This window comes from Brugia malayi (genome assembly GCF_000002995.4).
Source record: "Brugia malayi strain FR3 genome assembly, contig: Bm_v4_Chr3_scaffold_001, whole genome shotgun sequence".
NCBI classification, from domain to species: Eukaryota; Metazoa; Nematoda; class Chromadorea; order Rhabditida; family Onchocercidae; genus Brugia; species Brugia malayi.
Window position 1 is genome coordinate 7,517,073 of NW_025062477.1, and position 21,212 is coordinate 7,538,284.

Consider the following 21,212-nt stretch of genomic DNA (forward strand, 5'->3'; position numbering starts at 1 on the left):
GAATGATAAATAACAGAATCAGTTGGTTAGCAACACGTTAACAAAATGTTGGACTCTATAGATGAAAAAAAAGAGTTATATTTATGGATGTTCCTTTTTTATAAATTGCAACAGATATTCATTCATCATTGCTAGGAGAGCGTTGTCATGCAATAATACTGATGACATTTCCCCAAAATCCAATATCCTTTTGAAATTATCATTGAACTGAAGATTTTGCTACATGTTATAACAATTTTTGTTAGACTTATTTAATTATAAGATTTGTTCAAACTAGAAAAAAAAGTTTTTGACTGGATTCAACATTTTACTTCTATTTACTTCCCAACTTCAATACGATTTAATTCTTATTTAAAATTAGCTCTTTTGTGCTATGAAAAGTATTATTATGGAACATATTACGTATACAGTTAACATTTTAAGAACTCAGAGAAAATTTAAAAATACATTAAGCAGATATTCGTTGTTGACTTCATGAAAGATTAATTTGAAAATAGTCACACAAATGACAAAGTTATTAATTGTCTTTGTCATGTAATTATATCCCTTGGAAAAGATTTAAAATTCGGATTTAGTCTTATAAAGAAAAGATTTCATTTAGTGTATTAAAAAATGTTTTTATTTTAACATTAAATTAGCTTTATAACTATCAAAATGGGACGAAAATGCATAAATTTTGTTATCTTAAACTTGTTTAACTTAGCTTTTCATTAATTGGAACTTTATTCTTAAAATGGGTGTTTAAAATGCTCTTTTTATCAACGGCACATGAATTTTACCATTCTCTTCGAACGGCCATACAAATCAAATAAATTTGTTTTCCCATTGATTAAATAAAATAAGTTCTCATAACATCAACCGATTTCTAAAAAAAGTATTTCCTTCTCTTAGTTTAGTTTTTATTGCATAAATGTTTGAAATACTGATGAAATGTTTTGTTTTATATGTTTAGATGAAATTCCATCTACGGTCTGTTTGAATTATGTCAAATTCTTTTCCTTTGCCAATCTTTTGTCACGACAGTACATGAAATTATCAGTGATGGAAGGTCATTTAACGTCTTAATTCATTATTTCATTGGAAAACTATTTCTAATATGATTTACATTAAATAAAGTACTGTATTAGTGATAAGGGATAATTGCATGACTCAATTAATCTTCATATAACTTTATCACAAAAACTGGTGATAAGTTGTTGATTTAAACAAATGCCTCCGTTCTATACACTCCCTTTCGTGATTTGCAATCAGCGACAAAGCTGCCTTTGATCATTAACCATTAAAATGGTTCCGCTCTGTTTACAATCTTAACAAACAGATAAATCAGGTGTAATTCAAGTTCTTCTAAATCGCAGAGTCCCTTAGTCGCAGGTTGCATTGTCACTTCCATCTTATCAGTAAAAAGCTTATCTTAATCTCTTATCTTAACCGCATTATAATCAGATTTCTACTAGACTAATACCAGATAGACTTTGCATACACTAAAAATGAATGAATGAGTGACAGTCACCATAGTTGTCGCAGTTGCTGTCGCAAGTCGCTATCATCGATGATGTCGCGTTGTTTCTTCATCATAATCATTAGTGGGAGGAGTGGAGCAAGCTGAGAATCAATCCTACCTGCCTAACTATCTAACTACCGTATCCCGCAGAACCGATCAGAGGGTGGGACCTCGATGGTGGTTAGAAAAGGAAGGGCAAGGCATAGCTTCTCTTCCTCAATTCCGATTCTCTCTGCTAGTGCTCCGGCGATTTTTGTGATATTGTGTTGCTTGCTGTTAATGTTGGCTCAAGTGTTCATCTAAATTCCTGAAATCATTATTCTATCATTCAACGCCTTTTTTTTCATTGTTTCAACTTTTAATTTAAATTTCTTTTCAAATATTTATTATCCAGCACTGTCCTGAATTCCGGTAAACCTTCACAAAATCCTTTTCGAAATTCTAACAATTAAGAATCATTTTAATTTCGTAATTCTCTTCATAGAATTCTAAGCCAAGCATTATTCTTACTTAATTGGTGTGAAATCAATCGTTAAAAAGAGTTGGATCACTGTACATTCTGTTAATAATTATTACTTTTTAAAACAGCTTGCAATCCTTTTTCTTTATGTGATTTTCTCATAACCTTTGCTTGACCTCTCCTACTAAGTCAGGTAAAAATGATATGCTGTATTTCTGTTTGTAACGTTTTTTTTTTTTTTTTTGTTTGTTTCAGTTTTCTAAATTTGGATTATAGCTTGGATAATACTTAAAAGTTTTCGGGCTTTATGTTCAAAAGTTTTAATTTCAGGTTGATACCATCGACAACTACCAATAATCTTGGGGTGAAGCAGAAGAAATACATTATTAGCAAATCAGTGGAACTTCTGAGCTCACAATTTATTCACTTACGGGGTCATTCTGAATTGCTTCAATAATTTTATTTAACTAACTCTTTCATTCTGGATTTCCTTTCGTATTATTCCTATTGTGAATCCATTTTGGACACTTTCTATATTGGCGCAAAAAGAAACAAAGCAATAACAGTGGAAGTGAGGCAAACTGGCCACAAATCTAATTGCTTTCCGCGGTATTTTTCGACGTTGTGATACCCAACATCAGCACCAACCTGAACAAAGTATCAGAATAACGCAGCCACAAAAAGTACCGCATCAGCCACAGCAGTTGCAACAAGGAGCTACTGTAGGCGGCAATAGTCGTAACAGTAGCAGTAGCAATAATAATACTAATAGTACCAGTAGCGGTAGTGGTGGTGGCGGTGGTGGTGGCGGTGGTGGCGGTGGCAGTGCCGGTCATTCGGGCTTCTCTTCTGGCTCAGGTGATAAAGAAATACCTACGACATCTTCTGCTGCAGTAGCGACAGTTCCTGCTATCGACTACTCGGACTGCATTATGTATGACCAGCATCCATCTATTGCTGATTCTTACTCATTAGTTGTTGTTACATCAGCTGATACTAATAGTACCAGTAATGGCAACATGACAATTGGAAAGATCGACAGTGGCTTAGAAACTCAACTAAGTTAGTTTCTCTTGAAACTTCACCTTTTATTTTATCTCATATTTTAATATCAAAAGCAATATCACCTTCTATGAATAATCAGCAGGTGTTCTCTTAAACCTATCGATATTTTGGTTCTATATTAATAACAGTTGTATTAGCTTTGTAAAAGAAAATTTAGTCAATAAACCAATTGCTTGTTCCAAATTACCAAGATCGGACTGTAAGATTGCCAGAAGTTTTATGACACAAGTCTCTGTTTGCCTCAGTTTCTTTTATCTACTATCAATCTAAATCTTATTTACCTATTATCAACTTCCTCGTTTTAAAGAAAGAAGTGCCTGTATATGAATTTGTAAATTTCGATATGGCAGCAAAAATAGATCTTTAATCATCGAATAATTGTTTTAATAAATGAAGAGAGAGAGAGAGGGAGGTGTGTTTTTATTCACAACCTTTGAAAAATTCAACAATCTTTTATATAAAAGATACCACGTAAAGTTAATTTTCAAATAATTACTTCCCAATATTCATGAAGTGATATATTTGATTGTAGAAATTAATGTCATTGAGGTTGCATTGGCAGTGATTTTTTTTCAAAAAGCAAAATAAGAAATTTTCTAGTCTTTTCAAACGGATTTTTGTCGTAACCATACTTTTTATCATTATCACTTCCTTCTTGAAAAAGAAAAAAAACAAATTTTCATTTTAAAAGAAAATTTTTTCAACATCAGTTGACGTCAGCTTCTTCCGTAATTTTAATTTCACCACATTCGATTTTAGTTTCTTCTTTCACTTATCAAGTTATTGATCTGAAAAAATTTAGCTTTTTTTGAAAAAAAATAAAGCACTAAAATTTTTTTTCACTTGATTTTTCTCATTATTTATTAAAAAAGAAAAAACAGTAGGCTTTTGTTATGTTCAAAGATACATTCTAATAACAAAACTCTAATAAGAGAAAATGAAATTTAAATTCAGCGTTTCTCGATTATTTTTCCACTAGTTACGATAGATTAAAGTGAAAGTTTAGAGTAACTGAACTAAGTATAACTTTGATTTCCCCAATGTATCATTTCATACCTTCTTTAAGAAATGCAGAAGGAGAAAATCATAAGATGCACTAAACGGGAGGACAAATGCATTCAGATATGACAACCGGCTTACCATTTTAACCGTCTATTCCTTTTCATCTCTGATTGAGCCAATATTTGCATAATTACTTATGTTCAATGTCAGGGTACAGTGGAATAGTATCACTACGTCGTATTTTCATCATTTCATGTCGTATTTCATCAATTCATGTTGTTTTCAACTTGACAATCAGGAAATTGCTTAAATTGGTAAGAGAAAATCTTACTGAGCTACAATTTTTCAGGAAAATGAATTTATGAAGTAAGTGCAGAAACATTCATCCCTCGTACAGCTTTACTATGTCATGATAGACTAGGTAACTTGTCTCACTAAACTGTAAAGAATTAGCTAGTCCATGAACAACCCTGAAAGGTTTAAATATTAGAATTCATTGAAACATAAAAGTCTTCGATTCAGCTAATGTTGTGCATATTGAAAAGGATAGAGCTGGTAATCGAGTATAGTATTTTAGAAGGTCATTTGAAGCCCATTAAAAATAGAACCCAAAAGTGGCACTTTAATCTTGGCCAATAATTCTAGAAAAAAACATCTGGTTCCAACCATGATTGATTTATGGAAGTGTTAATTAGGGTTTTAAATTCACTAACTTCTACTGTTTGCACTAAATCTTTAAATTGTAGTTCAAAATGAGTCTCCTAAATATTAACTGATTTCATTGTCATCGCTAAGAAATACATACATTGATTGGAGATTTCTTTTTAAATATTATAATTTGAATTATTCTGCTATTTTCCACTTCATGCATAATTTAATCAATTTAAACCATTTTATAAGTCACTTTTCCGTGATCTGTATCATATCAAACAGATTCGCCTCATCGCTGCATATGCACTGAATCATTTGCATGTTAATTTCATTGCATCACTGTATCAACATTACCTATCTCTTATCAATAACTGTAACTCTTTGTAACTAAAATCAGTAAAATATCATTAGTTGAAACTAGAATTATAAATTCGAAAAATCCAATAGCTACAAGCAATTGGCAGTTTTTCCCACTGCCAATCGCTTGAACTAAATAAAAGCTATATTATAATGAATAATTCGCAGGATCAGAGGGGCAGAGGCAGCAACAGCAAGGATGTCGATTGTGTATCGGATGCTTGCAAGGTATGGCTTCGAGCTCACATAAAATTCATGAATTTTTTATTTTAAATAATCCAACAGTTTGAGAATTTAAAATAGTCCATTTCACACGCTTTCATCGATTAAACTTAGAGCATAAATCGGCGAAAACAAGCATTTCCGACCCAACTTTTTCTTTTTTTTACTTTTTCATATATACAACAATATGTAAATTTCAAACAAAAACGAAAAAAGAAGTTCGAATTCTTAAAATTTGAAGTGAGCAAAATTTCTTTCAGAAATACGTGACCCATTTGTATTACGTGTCAGTCCGGATCTCGAATTTCACGCTGGATGTCTTAAGGTTTGTTTTAAATCATTATATGTTAACTTTAGTAAATTTCAACTACAATGTAATTCAATTAATCGAAATGATTGTAATGTGAATATTTTAAGATTTATTAAGAGGATAAACGGATAAACTGAAGTACCAATGCTTGAAAATATAATGCTAATTCTTGTTCAGACTTAGACTCATCTTCAAGAATGATGTAACAAATGTTAAGAAATAGCTTTTATTAGTTAATTACGTAATACTTCCAAGTAGAGTTAATCTGTATAAGGTGCAAGATGGCACTTGTCGTATTTTAGGTCACATCCTATTAATTTAGCTCGTTGCTAAACGCTGTTCTTTACCTTTTATTTACACAACGATTAACTTAATGCATCATCCGCTTGTTTGCTAATTATGCTTATAGTAATGATGATTGCATGAAATTAGATGAAGTTTGCTAAGTCAAGTATTATTAAGCTTAAAGTTAGGCGTCGAATAGTGTAGAACATTTCAATAAGTTAATCTTATTCATTTCTAATTGTCTTAAATATTATTATGTTTAATATTCATTGGTGCGACTACAACATATATTCTAGTGTGGAAGAAAATATTTTGGATACCACTATAAAATAAATCATTGATGTGATGTTGCGTGTTCAGTTTTAATTCTTTCATCAAATGCCCTTGATTCCACGACCTGTTCTGTCCACTGATCCACTATTAACCATTAATCTTCCGCTTCACCTGCATTGATTACCGCTTGGCCAAAAACCTTCGTATAAATATATATTAACGCATTTATTAACTCAATTCTAGCTCACTTCAGTTCAACCTTCATTAGTTCTGTCAATTTCTAAAAAAAAAAAACAAAAAATAAAAAAAAAAAATTTGCTAAGTAAAAATTTCTCCTTGTGAGGAAAAAATAAACGAGAGTTGAAAATTTTAGCTAAAACAGTCGACGAAATATAAGTTAAGGTTATCATTAATTAGAATAAAGAAGATTGAGACTGAAAGTTCTAATGTATCTCATAACATTCATTGAAAAGCAAGTGTAAAACTTTGCTTAAAAATAATTTCAAATGAAAAAATTTTTATTCATCTTTCTTTATTTGTTGAGAAATCTTCTGGCTTACCATGTTGGGAATTACCGTAATCCTCGGCGGAGATACATTTATGATGTATGTTCCTCCTAAAGACGCACATTGCTTCGAAGTCAGTATAGAGAAAAGAGATAAACAGGTTTTTGAAAAAGGGGTAAAAGAGTGAGTTTGGCGGAAATAGGAGATGACTGGTCGGCGCTAAATTATTAAATTATCAGGAAGACTGGTGAGTGTTACTTCATCAAATTCTACTATAATTTTTAGTTTTAATGCTGGCAAACAAAATAGAAATTTATTTGCAGACATAACATCAGGGAGACATAATTCATCCTTAATTTCAAATTTTTTACTTCTTATTAGGATAAAATGCAATGTTAGCTTGCAATGCATGCAGTTGATAGCAAATTCATCTTCTGATGATCGTGCAATTAGTAAGACTAAATTGATAAGCAAGTTAAAATAAATAAAATGGACTCACAAATAGATAAACAACCCGAAAGCAATTATGAAATAAATGTAAATGAGTATTAAGAGGCAAAAATGTATAAGACAAACGTTCGTGTCAAATTTAGAATTTGACAAGAGAAGATTCTAGTCCAAAAATTAATTCTACAAATTTGCAAAAGAAAAAAAAAAAAGCTATGCACGAAATGCTTTGTTCACACTAATTTTGTTATAAATCAGTAGTTGGATAAATTAAGAACATTGTTGCAGTGTGAACAATGCGGATGTTATTTGGATGAAAGTTGTACAACATATATTCGAGACAATAAACCATACTGTAAAGAGGATTATATCAGGTTTGTGACCTTTGGTTTCTTATCATTAATTGAAATCATTTTTCTTTTTTTTTTTTGAATTAAAGTGATGCCAAACTTACCCATTACTTTCAGTCGTACAGTTTACTCCATGAAATTAATTTGGAATACTAAGTTGTATCATTATATTCAACTTATTATTAAATTCATAAATTCAGTCATCTTTTGCTTTCTCTTGGTCCCTTCTATTTGACATTTGAGTAGTAATTAAAAAAGGAAGCCAGTAAGCATTGTTGTTGAAGTGCAAAGAACATCAATGTATTGTATCGGTGGCAGTATGTTCGGAACAGATGAGCACTTGTAAATGCCACTTAATAACTAACTTATTCCATCCTACAATGACGTATTTCCTCCACTTCAATTCCTCATTGTTTTTTGCACACATTTATGTTCATCTTTCTTTTCCGACATCACGTAGCATCACGTGATAAATAATTCTTCGTAAAAGATGTAAGTAAAAAGATGTAATCCTAACCTCATACATAAATGTGTTCAATATATTTTCATTGATCATTCAAGCATCCTCTGATTCATCATAATATAAAAAGGTAAACTCACATTTCAAACAAAAAATAAAAATAAAAATAAAAAAAATGGAAACACTTTTATAAATTTAATAATTTATTATAATGAAAAGTTGAATAAAAACTTGACAAATGAAATTTTTTTTTTTAAATCAGACTGAATAGCATCTAAAAAGACATTTGTATTTCTGAATGAAATCTGTAGCTGTTGTAATTTCATCTTGCAAGATGAGTAATTATCTTAATGTGTATATATCGAATAATATCCTTTACTAGGCGCTTGTGTCTTCTGTTTTAAGCTGCTGTTAATCGGTTTTTCCCATCCTGCTTTTGAGAGCTTGGAAGGAACTAATCGGTTTAATGTGTTCCTCCCAGCTTCATTCATCCCAATCTAATCGTTATTTTCAGCTTTTCTATATAAATTATGCTGTCTTTTTTCTTCTCTTGCAATTTTTCACTTTTCATTGTTTGCAATAAAAAGAAACATTGATAAATTCCATGCACTTAAATATTTCTCTGTTATGATAAGTTTTGTTTCCTTTAAAGAAAAATTCTTAGATTGCTTTTTCTGCTGATAGAATAAATACATGGCTTCATTGGTTTGATTGAAGTTAAATACGTTAAGCATAAAGCTATTTCAATTCTAGACCTGTACTATAATTAATTGCTATATACCGCATTCTTAGCTTTATAATCAATAGAATTAATTTTTTTAGATTTTAATGATTTGTTTACTTTTACGGGTACTAAATTCTTTTTTACTTAGCATTCTTACACTACTATCATCCAGTAAGAAGTGAAGAAAAAATATATAGATAAGCTTAGAAGTTACAAAACGGCCATCAATGTTGAAATTCTTCGCTGTTTCCATTTAGTAATTGAACATGTCAGTTATATAAATTGTTAAGCTGTCGACGTATAGTATGCTTATAGGCTAATCTATCGTAATTAATGAGATTATCTTCTTGCCCTTATCAACAATCTTCATTGATAATCATTTCTGACAGCTTGTGACGAGCAAATCCACAACGATCTTCGATACAATACATATGAATGCACCATACAACTTGTCAACAATCATTTATATATTGCATTTCAACTGAATCATATAAATTAAAATGCAAGCAACAGGGATGTTTTGGTTATTTTAAAGTTAAATTGAAATAAATAGAAAAACGAAAACAAATTAATTGTGGTGGAAGAAATGAAGAACATTTAGCTCATTTTGAATTCCAAACTAATATCACGCAGAATAGATGTCATGCAATCAGATATGTATATATTGCAAATGTAATATTCATCTTTCTGATCCAAGCAAAATTGACCTTAGCTTCGGTCGCTCTATCTACATTAAGAGAGTGAAATATAAAATGAGTCGGCTTATTATTTCTAAGTTAAATTACTCATCGTTTAAACAATTATTGATGTCATATATATTTGGATAACTATAGAAGATAATTAGTTGTACCAAACAATTAATAGTCAAAATAGTTAAGGTGATCGCATTTTCCAAGTAAGTAGATATTAAAATAAGGTGATATCAATGGAAGGACGGACAATTTACTATTCAAATGATCACCACCATAAACACATCTTATTATACAATATACACCTTGTGACACTCCCTAATTGCTGTGACATCCTATTATGCAAGGGAGTTTGAGATGGCGGTATCTGTTTCTGTTTGAGGTGTTGTTGTCATGTCAAGCTGATTGGTATCCTCTTCTTATTTGACGACATCAATCAATTTCTCTTTCTCACGGCTCATCTAACCTTTCAACAATTTCAACTAATTGTCCACTTTTGCAATATATGAAAAAATTTGGGAAACAATCACTGAATTAATATAAATTCATTAAAAATCTATTCTAAAGTTTCCAGTATATTATTATCTAAATCATATAAGATAACTTGACAATTGTTGCAGATTATTCAACAGGTAGTAATTTAGACAAAAGAGAAATGTTGAGTTTTATCTCTACAGGATTGTTAAGATAATTATTTTAGATATTTTTCCCAGTTGATCTAAATTACAATAAGCACTTCAACTTCATCCTTTTTTTTTCACCCGGGATAAATTGGAGCAATAAGGTATTGATTGGAATCCACGGATTCAGGAGAACGGGAGAAGAGAAATATAGAACGATGAGTACTAGTTGAGAGATGGAAGGAATTATATCAACTCTCCCACGGTTTGCATTGCTCACGTTTCGCATTAAAAATTGCTATTTAGCATTATTTTAAGCGCTTGAAAGGATAGAAAGTTTTCCCGTCATGGCAATTTTTGAAATCAAATTTATGCAATTTATCGGTCACACACACACACACACACACACACACCTATCACTTCGTTTTGGTCATTTTTCACAAAATTTACTTTAGATGTTCTTTAAAAGGTACGAACTTTTAATAACATCGTACTAAAGAAGAAATTTGTTTCAACGGTAAGATAAATGACTTAAAATAATTTAGTTCAGTGATCATTCAAAACTTCAACATCCAAAATTACAATAACTTTCATATATGGATCAAAGAACAATGATGATTTTGGAGAAACTGTCTATGTTAAGATTTAACTATTCGGTTCATCATTACTCCTCAAATTAATAACACAACAAATATCTTTGCAGTATAATAATTATAATGAAATTATATTGGAGAAAGGAAACCGAGCCATATCGTCTACTACTTTTCGTAATTTATCATTTCCTATAAGTTTAACACCAACCACATCTGATCCTTATTCAAATTATTATGCAAAAACGCAGAAGAAGCATCTAGCAGTACTACCTTTCACTGGATCATCCGTTCGGTCGTTCGTTCGTTCGTCCATTCATTCATTCAATTGGAATACTAGGTTAGAAAAAGAAAAGCCGCCTTGCATCTTCTTTCGCTCCTTTTTTCTTCCCTTTTTTTTGCTCGGCCTTTTTTTCACCTATCCACCACCACATAGTAATATAACAGAAGCAAACCTATGCACATGCCGTGAGAATTTTTATTCATATTCTTTTTTTTTTTTTTTGAAAGAGGAAAGGGAGGTAACTCGAGAGCTACCGAAAATGATTCTTTCATTTATTATTGTCGCAGTGATAGTCTAATAGATGTTTCGGGGTGGAAAATTTTTGTCATTTTAATCTGTTTGCTTGTCATTATTGTCCAGAAGAGGAAGGTGTTCTTGAAAAAGAGAATATTGAAAAAAGATATGAGAATGGCACAATATTGATAAAAGAAAAAATTGTTGTCAGTAATAACTTTATCTATCTTCCTTTTATCAAATATTTCAGATTGTTACCAACCCTTCAAATAATATAACATGAGAATTTCACAAACTCCTTTATGCAGATACAAAATTTCAGCTGAAAAAAATTTTGAATATCTGATAAGTGTTGAAGAGAATATAAATCGACATTTCCTGTTTTTTTTGTTTTTGTTTTTTTGTTTTTCGCTTTTAGCTGGCCATGCGGAAGAAAGTTATAGTTACAACGTTCTCTGAGAAGCGTGAGTTATAAATAGAATAAGAAATGTTTAAAGATTGGAAGTTTGGGTGACTTTTAGTTTTGCTTTCATTTGAGCGGAATTGGATTATAGAAGAATACCATGCAAGAAACAAAGAAAAATCAGGAGGTCAATTTTGTAAATTATTTCTCAATTGGTGAGGAAATAGTAATAGAAGGCGACTTCGTTCTGTTTAGGACGCAATCCTTACAGCAACTACAATTCTTGCGTTTTGGTGTATGCAATCTACCGAATTAGAAAAGAATATGCTTTGGAATAACAGGAAATCCATACCGACACTCTTAAGTAAACTTTCAGGAATGCTATATAATAAATCAAAGAGTTGGAAAAGGATAGATTTGACATATTTTCCTGTCTTATTTATTTTTAATTATTGAAAGTTAATATGAGCCTATTGCACATCTCATTGCACGCGAACATCATTTATCATATACTATCTCCTAAATCGTTATTCGATATTATAAGTGAAATGTCACTGCTATGTCCCTTCATTAATCGAAGATTAACTTCCACTTTTCATTGTTTGTTGAAAACAAAAGAAATTTTATTTTTGAATGCAAACAAAGTTTCTGTCATCGCAAAAAATGAAAAAACCCGAATTATTTGTGTGAGTAATTCATAACGAAGAATGAAAAACTAACTTTGAAGAAATTCTTTGCTTATTCTTATTTGATCATATTATTGTCACAGATCAACTGATAAACTATTTTCTTATCTATTTTCCCTTCTTTCTTTGTTCCTTTTTTTTAATTGAAAATTTTCTTTATTTTTTTTCTTTATATTTTTGCAACACATCTTTTTTTTTCCTGTGTAATAGAATAATAATTCAATTCATGGATGAGTTTATGCCCTCTTTAACGGAGTAATTCGAGCAGCTGCCATTTCACCTTTTTTTCCCGTTTATTTAAGGGGATGCAGTAATTCGTGGCGGTTATAAAACAAACATTTCTTGCTCAACATAAATAAACCTTTTTTCTGTAATCGATATCTTACTCTTTTGCCTTTCTTTCCTCATTTTATGTTCTTTTATTTCTATTTTTATTACTTATAGTCGAAAAAAAAGAAAGAAAAACGAGAAATAGTTGCTTTATTTAAAAGAAAAATTCTTTATTTCAAAAAATGATAAATTTCTGAAAAAAAAAAAACCTTTTAATGTGAGATAAAAGTAAAGATTATGTGTATCGTGAAACTGTATAAAGCATTGCTCAGACAGTAAATTTCCAATTTCCAATCAATAATTATTCGTCATTAATTAACTGTATAGTTTAATTAGAAGTTAACAACTTGGATAATAAAAGCATAATTCTTGGAATTATATGATTTGAATAAGGAGGATGTGGAAAGGAAAAAGAAGTGCACTTGATATGATTGAAAGAATACTGCAATACTGAAAATGGAGTTTTTTTTTTTTTTTTTTTTTCTTATTATAAGTTCTATTATAATAAGTATTTTAAAGCATTTTAAAATTTCTCCATATAACATGAGATTTTTGTTAAGGATAACGGATGCAAAGAAATGTATTCGTTGCAAAGAATACATCTCAAAGACCGATATGGTAATGAAAATACGAACGTTAACTTATCACGCAGCATGCTTCTCATGCTCAAGTTGCGAAAAGAAGCTAACAGTTGGAGAAGAATTCGTTTTTCGAGAACGTGAAGACGATGTATTATGTCGTGTTGATTGTGATGCAACTAATATTGAGGTGAGAAGAAATGACATAACGGCTTCTTTAAGATATTACCTTGTCATATTCGTTGTAAAGATAAGATTTAAGCCATTTAAGCTATTGCAGGTTTCTTTTCTTGTTTTTGTTATAATATCTCATAAATATTATTATACAGCAACCATCCTCAATCAAAACGGATATTTATGGACGAGAAGATGAAGATGGATGGGACGGCTCAACTTTGACAAGTCTGGATAATCAAATGTCAAGTACCCCACCACTTTCACTTCGAAGTCCTAAATCAGATGAGGTTGATGGAAAATTTTTCTCGGATATTTTAATCTTTTTTTTCAATCTTTTGTAAAATTTCCTTGCTCTGAAATGATTCCTAATAATTTCTTCTGGAATTATATATCTCATATGTAGAAAAATATAGATAGATTGAACGAAGGTCAGCAGATCATCATATCAGAATATTTTAGTTGTGCTGCCAGTTTTGAAATGCTTAGTTAGAATATTGGGATGATACTCAAACTATACAATCTTTATTATATTGCGTTCTGTAATTCATATTTGACAATATTTTAGAAGAAAGGTAATTCTCTAATTAGTGGACTATTGATAAACTACTATCGTGAATTTCAGATTGTAACTACATTTAATAGTTCGAAATCACAAATGAAAAAGAACAAGAAGGACAAACAAGTGACTTTTTTTGTTCTTATAAGAAAAAAGATGAAATTAGAACTTTTGTGGGTTTTTTTAAACTCATATCATGTTTTGGATGAAAAGTGTCGTAGTTTATTTTTAAAATTTCATCAAATGATTTAGTCGATTTTTGACTTTCCAGTCGACTAGAGTTCGAACGGTCCTTAATGAGAAGCAGCTAATGACCCTCAAAGCATGCTATGCGGCTAATGCTCGGCCAGATGCTATGATGAAAGAACACCTCGTCGAAATGACCGGTACTTGACTCTTTCATATTGTTTTCAACATTACTGTTTACTTCAAATTAGCTCTTATCATTTGTGAAGGAGTGACTAATGGATAACATCAATTTTAAGTATGCAAAATAATCAGCAATACATTTTGTAAAAATAAAGTTATTTACAACAACATTTTCATAGGTCTAAGTCCACGTGTGATACGTGTATGGTTCCAAAACAAACGCTGCAAAGATAAGAAGCGACAAATTGCAATGAAACATTTACAACAGAAGGCCGAAACAGTTAGTTTTAGAAAATAATCTGATTTTTTGTATTCACTGCGGCTTTCTTGGAAGTTATATATTTGATAAATCCACTGTATATCTTCTGGTACCATGCATTCCTGGAATCACTGAGCTTCTCTTGTGATACGCATGCATGCATTTGTTTACTTAATTGAATGGTTCTTCTACTGTCCATCGTCTCCTTAAATGTCAAAGGTCTTATACCATTCATACTTTATTGAACGTTACTCACTGAAAAGTATCACCAGGAGAAAAAATCAGTCAAGTCAATCAGCCGATAGTTGCTATCTTTAAATCATGACATGTTCATTTTTTTGTTTGTTTTAGGTTGAATTTAATCAAGTAGTAATCAATTATTGGAAATATATAAAGTACATTGGTAATTTATAGAAATTTTTAAATAATGCAGATAAGTATAAATAGAATCATAGCTTCTTTGTACCCTTTAATCTTTTCAAGGGAATAAATCAAGAGTTTAGTAGATAAATATAATCAAAATTTAGGGATATTGCTGCATAGTTGTGTTCAACACAATGGAGGGAATTTTTTAAGGAAGAAAGTCTCAAATAAATTTAAGGTTAAATTTAATTTGAAGTTGTGAAGAAATATTCACCTTTGGGAATCATTATAAAACACTTTTCTTAAGTAGCTATATTTCGCTTGCCTAAGCCTTTTTCCATGATTATCGGTACATAAAAATAGTTATGATAATCGTGGTGACTGATAAATGCAAACATAATTTTGATTCGTCCAATTTTGAGTCGTATCTTCTTTCTACCTATAACCAGCCAACACTCTGCCTAGTTATCGCCAAAATACTTTAAAATAAAAAGTAAATATTTGAACAACAGAAGCAAAAGCCAATAAAAAATTTTTAATTTTCATAAATTAATTTCATAAATTATCTACAGGATGGGATTGTGGTCCATTTGTATGCATGTATGTGTGTATGTATTTGTTGTATCTGTGTGTGTGTAGGTTGAATGTTAACGCCACCTGGACAAAATTTCCTAACGAAAACTGATCACATACGGATGACCGACCAAAACGACAAATAGACATTTGTTCTGCTATGTTCGATTGACATTATCATTGGTTTTTGATAATATATAGCTGATAACACTTTTTTCTGGTAATATATAACTGATAACATATTTGATGACAATTCTAGTTTTTCCATAATATTTTGCATATTTTTTCTGATATAATAGAGTTACAATTTATGATATCTACAATGATTTTTTCCAAATTACTTATTACTATTTAGCATCAAAATCTATTATTGAATAGAAAATAAAATATCAACTAAAAGTGAAAAATGAAATTTAAGAAAATATTTGAATAGTTTAAAAGAAAACTAATTACCTTCTCACGCTGTATTATTCTAAGATTACAATGCTTTACTTATTTTCACACATTCTTGTTTAACAGTTGAATTGCTGCTGGGAAGAATTTGATAGAGAAACAGTATGTGAACACATATGTGACACTACTGCTACTGAAGATGTTAAGATCTTATCAGAATAAAATATGTGAGATGACCACAGCGAGAGGTCATCTGAGAACATCAACAATAAATTTCATAGCTTATCGATTAACTGTTGACTGTGAGAATAACTTTCTGCCATATTCAACCTTTTTAGAACTTTCTCATCCTCAGTGATGACTTTCACCTTCAATATTATATGTGCATACTAATGTTTCCAGCTATTTTCAAAAAAACTTGAAATTTGAGTAGTAACAATAAAAAAAAATGCTCGGTGAAATTGAAATTAAGCCGATATTGAAATAAGTTTAAATTTCGATGAAATGAAACGTTTTTAAATTTCAAATTCAAAAAGGAATTGAAGGATATGAATCATTAGCATCTAACCAGAAATTAAATAAATTAGCATGGAAAGATGAGATGAGGAAGAGTTATCTGAGTGAGCATATGTTCTGGAATAGCTTATATAGTTCTTAACGATCTCTCTAGGTACTTAAGCAAACGGCCATATGCCTCATTTTTTTATCTATATTAAACAAACAAATGATGATAGTTTGTATACATTGAAATGCGGGAAAACTAGTTATCAATTAGAATCAAAAAAAAAAATATGAATTTCGATCATATTTCGTATTATTTATTAATTAATTTACTGATTAATAATTAATATGACGAAGGACAAATATTTTAACAAGCCTTAGTTCTTCATTTCACCGTCAATATTTTCCTGCGAACTACTTCAATCAAAGATAGTGTCTGGTAGTTTTGAGCTCTCTTAGGTCGTTTAAGTTTTAGTAGCATATTGGTTTGATTTCAGGACAACTTTGCAATTCTATCGTTTTTAAAATAAACAATCAGGGCAATAGGAAACAGGTGGAACGATGGATAAAGCTTTTTTCTTCGATATTATCAGTTTTTATTTGATGGAAAAGAAATGAAATAGTGAAGTGAGTTTTAAAAGAGTTGAAAAATAAGTTGCAATCTCAAGAAACTCTCCACTCCATTTAATAATTTTTGTCAAAAAAAAAAAAAAAAAAAATGAAATTACCCCTCAAAAAAAGGACAGGATGAAATTTCATTCAATTCATTTAATACATAAATGCCTATCTATCATAAATAATTTTCGCTTATCTTTTTTCTTTTTATTTCGAATACAGTAATTTGCATCGTGATTGAAGTGTTTATATTGATGACTTTTGATAAACACTCGTAAATTGTTTCTTTTGAAGAGACTGAAGGAAAAAAGAGGAAGAAAACTACTTGACCGATGCATTGGAAGGAAATAAGGCCTAAAAAGGAAAGCATAACTAAGTGTCATTCGTATGCAAAGCGCCGTTCCTTTAGCTCTATTAGTTCTGTTAAAACTAGTTTTTCATAAATTAAATTTAATGAATCATTGAAATTATCAAAATTTCCAAATTATTATTCAATTTAACTTTCAATTCGCCTCCTTTTAGCATACACTTCATTAAATATCATCTAATAGACACATTTCTTACTCAATTTAGAAAAAAAATTTCATTTAAATGAGAGCACTCATATTTGCGCATGCTTCTATATATATAAATTCGGTTCACTGCGCATTAGGACAATGAAATAAATCAGTGTTATACATATATATATGTGCGTTAGGGCATTGAAGTGAACAAGTGAGCCATAGGCCCAAATTCAAATACCGTAATAAAATGAAGCACTTCAGCGGTTCACATTTTAACCCAGTGAAGCGGAAGAGGCCATGCACACCTCTCTCTCATTTGTCAACCTATAGATGACAACTTGAAAGCGTGAATGATAATTCATTCCTAGAAGAGAAGTTGACAATAAGCAGAACCACTAGTATCAAGGCCTTTCCAGGTTTCCAACAGATGAAATTACTTCCTGCGATAATGACATCAATGATGTAATTCGTGGAATGATTGTGTATGGTTGAGGAATGGCAAAATTACCCATATTTATTTATTTAGAAAAATACAGAATTGTTGAAGGATGCGAATTTGTTTGTGTGCTGAGGGTTTAAATTAAAATTTAAATTAGATTGAAATTAAGTCTGTAGTATTTCAGCTGGAGATCTTCACTGAATTACCTCTCCTAACATTTGATAATAACTGATTCTATCATTTTGCACAGTTATTACTTATTGATCTTATAGATGAGTTAAAGTGCGATACATTGAAATATGGTGCGTTTTCATATCTATTGAATGATGTTGTGTGACAATTATTTTTGTTTATGTATTGGTTTCGTTACTCGTAATAGGAAGGGAATAGGATTTTAAGTTCATTAGATCGATATTCAGAGTCTAATTCCTTGCAAAACCATATCATCTAACATCGAACATGGCTAAGTTCATCTAATGTAATGTTTTATCTCGGGGACTCCCTCTGTGTTAATGGATTCAAAAAAAAGATTTCTAGACCGTGAATTGTGAAAAGATATGTCTCTTTCTATCCAAGTTTAAGGTTATCAAAGATGTACAATTAGTAAGCTTAATTATATTCAAAGATTAAGGAGCAACTAATGATCCCTATCACTGTTTAATAAATTTTCATTATGCTGTATTATTCATCAGTGGTGTTAATTTATGATTGTTGATAGGTATGAATTACGATTATTGTTTTTGTGATGAAATTGTTTTTTTATTGATTGGCTTAGATATTTTTCAGATATTTTGCAAGATATTTTTTCAGGAAAGAGCTATTACGGGGGTACGATTGGGCGGAGTTGGTCCACTGATAGCTGCGTCACCAACACCACATAGTGACCCGAACTTAATCGGCATCCAACCCGTGGATATTCACCAATTTCCACAGAATCCGAATATATGGTCTGGTTTGGAAGCTATAAATGCTCAAGGAGGCATGCCACAACCTCAGCATGCATCACTGCAGCAGTCCACATTGCAACAGCCTTCACCATATGCTCAAATTGTATGATTTTAAGTCTCATTTTAAGCATCTGTATTTTTTAAATGAAAGACTTTTAAAAAATAATTTGATAATAACTTGACGGATATTTTTGAAGACAAAATGGAAATATGTCAAAGTTCTCAGTTGTTTCCATTTATAAAAGCCAAAGAAATGAAGGAAATCTTGCAGTATGATTAGTGATTTCTAGTTTACTCTTGCATTGGGCTATTTATTTTAACTTGAAAGTACAACTTGTTAGAAAGTATGGCTGTGGGTCATCTAGAGTTCCGACAAGTAAAATAATAGTATAGGACAACTGACTTTTGTATTTGGTGCATGACATATGCGCGCTCAGTTCTTTGCTTTACTTCCTGTATTCCGTTCTTACCGTGCTAACAGCTGCGCAAACATACTTCAAAGTTCGCGAACTATTTGCATCACTTCCTCTCTTCAGTAAGCAGAGGGTACTAATAACACCTTTTCAAATGTTATCCCTTCTTTCTCCTACTCCCTACTCCCTTTTATCAAGATATTTAAATAAATTTGACTTAACTATCATTTTCTTTCGTAAAAACTAGCATATTATGCTAAGAGTGAAGTTGAGATACAGTTCTGAATTCATCAAATTAAGGTGAACATGATTTAATCAAAAATTCACACATTGCAAAAGAGTATTTCTATAAACTGAAAAACTGACTTTTCAGATCCGAAATTGTATTCAATCTAGCTTACCACCTCTAATCTTAAATTAAATATTTTGATTGCATTTATTTTCCAACTACATTAATTTCATTATTACTTCAACTCATAATTTATTATAGAAGTTTTTTCTTTTGAAAAACTTTTGAAACTAATGCATTATCGTGGCCAATTGTTTGTAGATGCCACCACCGCCACCTCACTATGCAGATTTGGGGAACGATTTGAGTAGCAGTGGTTATAGTAACATGATGTCCGCGACCGGACCAAACAATCATCTTTTCTCGGTCAATATGGGCACAGACCTCGAATTTTCGCCTCAAGTGAATGCTTCTGATTTATCATCGCCATCATGCAGCGAGTAGAATATATCTACGACCGTACAAATCCATCAGTTTCACTTATGAAAAATCTCCTTAGTGCTAAAGATTGTCTTCTTATTTAAAACAAAAAAAGTTTTTTGTTTTTTATTGGTACAGTACAATACAATTTGTGTCATACAACTTACAATTTAAAATATAATACAATTAAATGCTGTAATTAGGTGCGTATTCAAATAATTTATTCATTTCGAACATATTTTGCCTACTACCTCAGCACTTTGTAACTGCTTTTTGCTTAAAATCCTTTTTTTTTTTTCAAGATGCAGTTCCAATCTGGAATTGAACCGAGAGTGACAAATTCATCAGTTTTTTTAAACAAATGAGGAGATTTCCAGAATTGCTTCCGAGATCTTATGGATAAATCCTTACGCTGCTGTTGTCGGTGACGGTTATATTTCATATTAGTGTCAAAAAAAGTTGATGAAATATTTGTTTAGTACAAAATGCAGGGATATTGCTTTATTGTTGTTACATTGTTGTACATAACAGTAGTTTATAGATGCCGATGTTGCCGATATTTTTTCTTGCATTTATCATTTTTTAGCTAATTTTTCAAATTTCTAAATTTCCATTGTGCAAATTAGACTTAATTCATTGTAGGAAAGATGTCTGATTTTTTCATAGAAAACGTATGAATGAAAGATTCACAAAATATCATGGAATTTAAATTAAAAGATTCTTAAGCTATAACCAAAATAATTTGTTATAAATGATTATACTGCAAATTTTGTAATCTTTTTTCTTGTTGGTATAAATTTTTTCTTTTAAATTTTAGTGATGCAAATTATTAGTGAAACTATTTTTGTTTCAAATTTCTATTTGCGCGTTTGTCTCAAATTTCCATTTACAATTATATCTCAGTAACTTATGTGTGTTTGAAATGAAAGGTCAATTAACTAGGCTATTCTTTCAAGATTTTAAAAAATTATCATCAAATAGCAGTATAACATTTTGGTAATCCATTTTTCTAATTCTGGGAAAGATATTTCAGGTATGCTCTTATCTTGCGCAAGGTTAATAGAGATAAAGAGATAGGAACATATAAAGCATATATATATATATATATATATATAATCGTTTGCTTGAAAGCTTTCTGGATCCGGATTTTTCCTGTGGTAGCACCAGAATGACATTATTCTAAGAAACTCCGTGGCACTAAACAATTTTTTTGACCTTTGTCTGTTTTAATTTGAATTTCCTACGTTGAAATGATTAAGTTTTATACTTTTTCCTTGAATTTGAATTAAACTAAATTTAACTGAAGAAATTTGCAATTTCTACAATGCTAATGCAAATTCAGACTTACCATGATTCTGATTTATCGACT

The 21,212-nt window shown here is 30.6% G+C and overlaps 1 protein-coding gene across 2 annotated transcripts; it reads left to right on the plus strand.

The window, feature by feature from the left end:
- Positions 1-2,268: 2,268 nt before the first annotated feature.
- On the plus strand, positions 2,269-19,867 carry Bma-lim-7 (Uncharacterized protein; the record flags this gene model as incomplete). Of its 2 annotated transcripts, XM_043080312.1 has the most annotated exons (12): positions 2,269-2,291; positions 2,626-3,023; positions 5,205-5,264; positions 5,519-5,583; positions 7,368-7,453; positions 13,009-13,216; positions 13,356-13,490; positions 13,826-13,885; positions 14,031-14,145; positions 14,308-14,408; positions 18,585-18,824; positions 19,685-19,867. In XM_043080312.1, the coding sequence occupies 12 exons, from the start codon at positions 2,269-2,271 to the stop codon at positions 19,865-19,867; spliced, it is 1,674 nt and encodes a 557-aa protein (XP_042936246.1). The 2 variants fall into 2 exon arrangements, with proteins under 2 accessions (XP_042936246.1, XP_042936247.1); XM_043080313.1 differs by lacking the exons at positions 2,269-2,291; positions 2,626-3,023; positions 5,205-5,264; positions 5,519-5,583; positions 7,368-7,453 and having other exon boundaries at positions 12,992-13,216.
- Between the last annotated feature and the right edge of the window lie 1,345 nt (positions 19,868-21,212).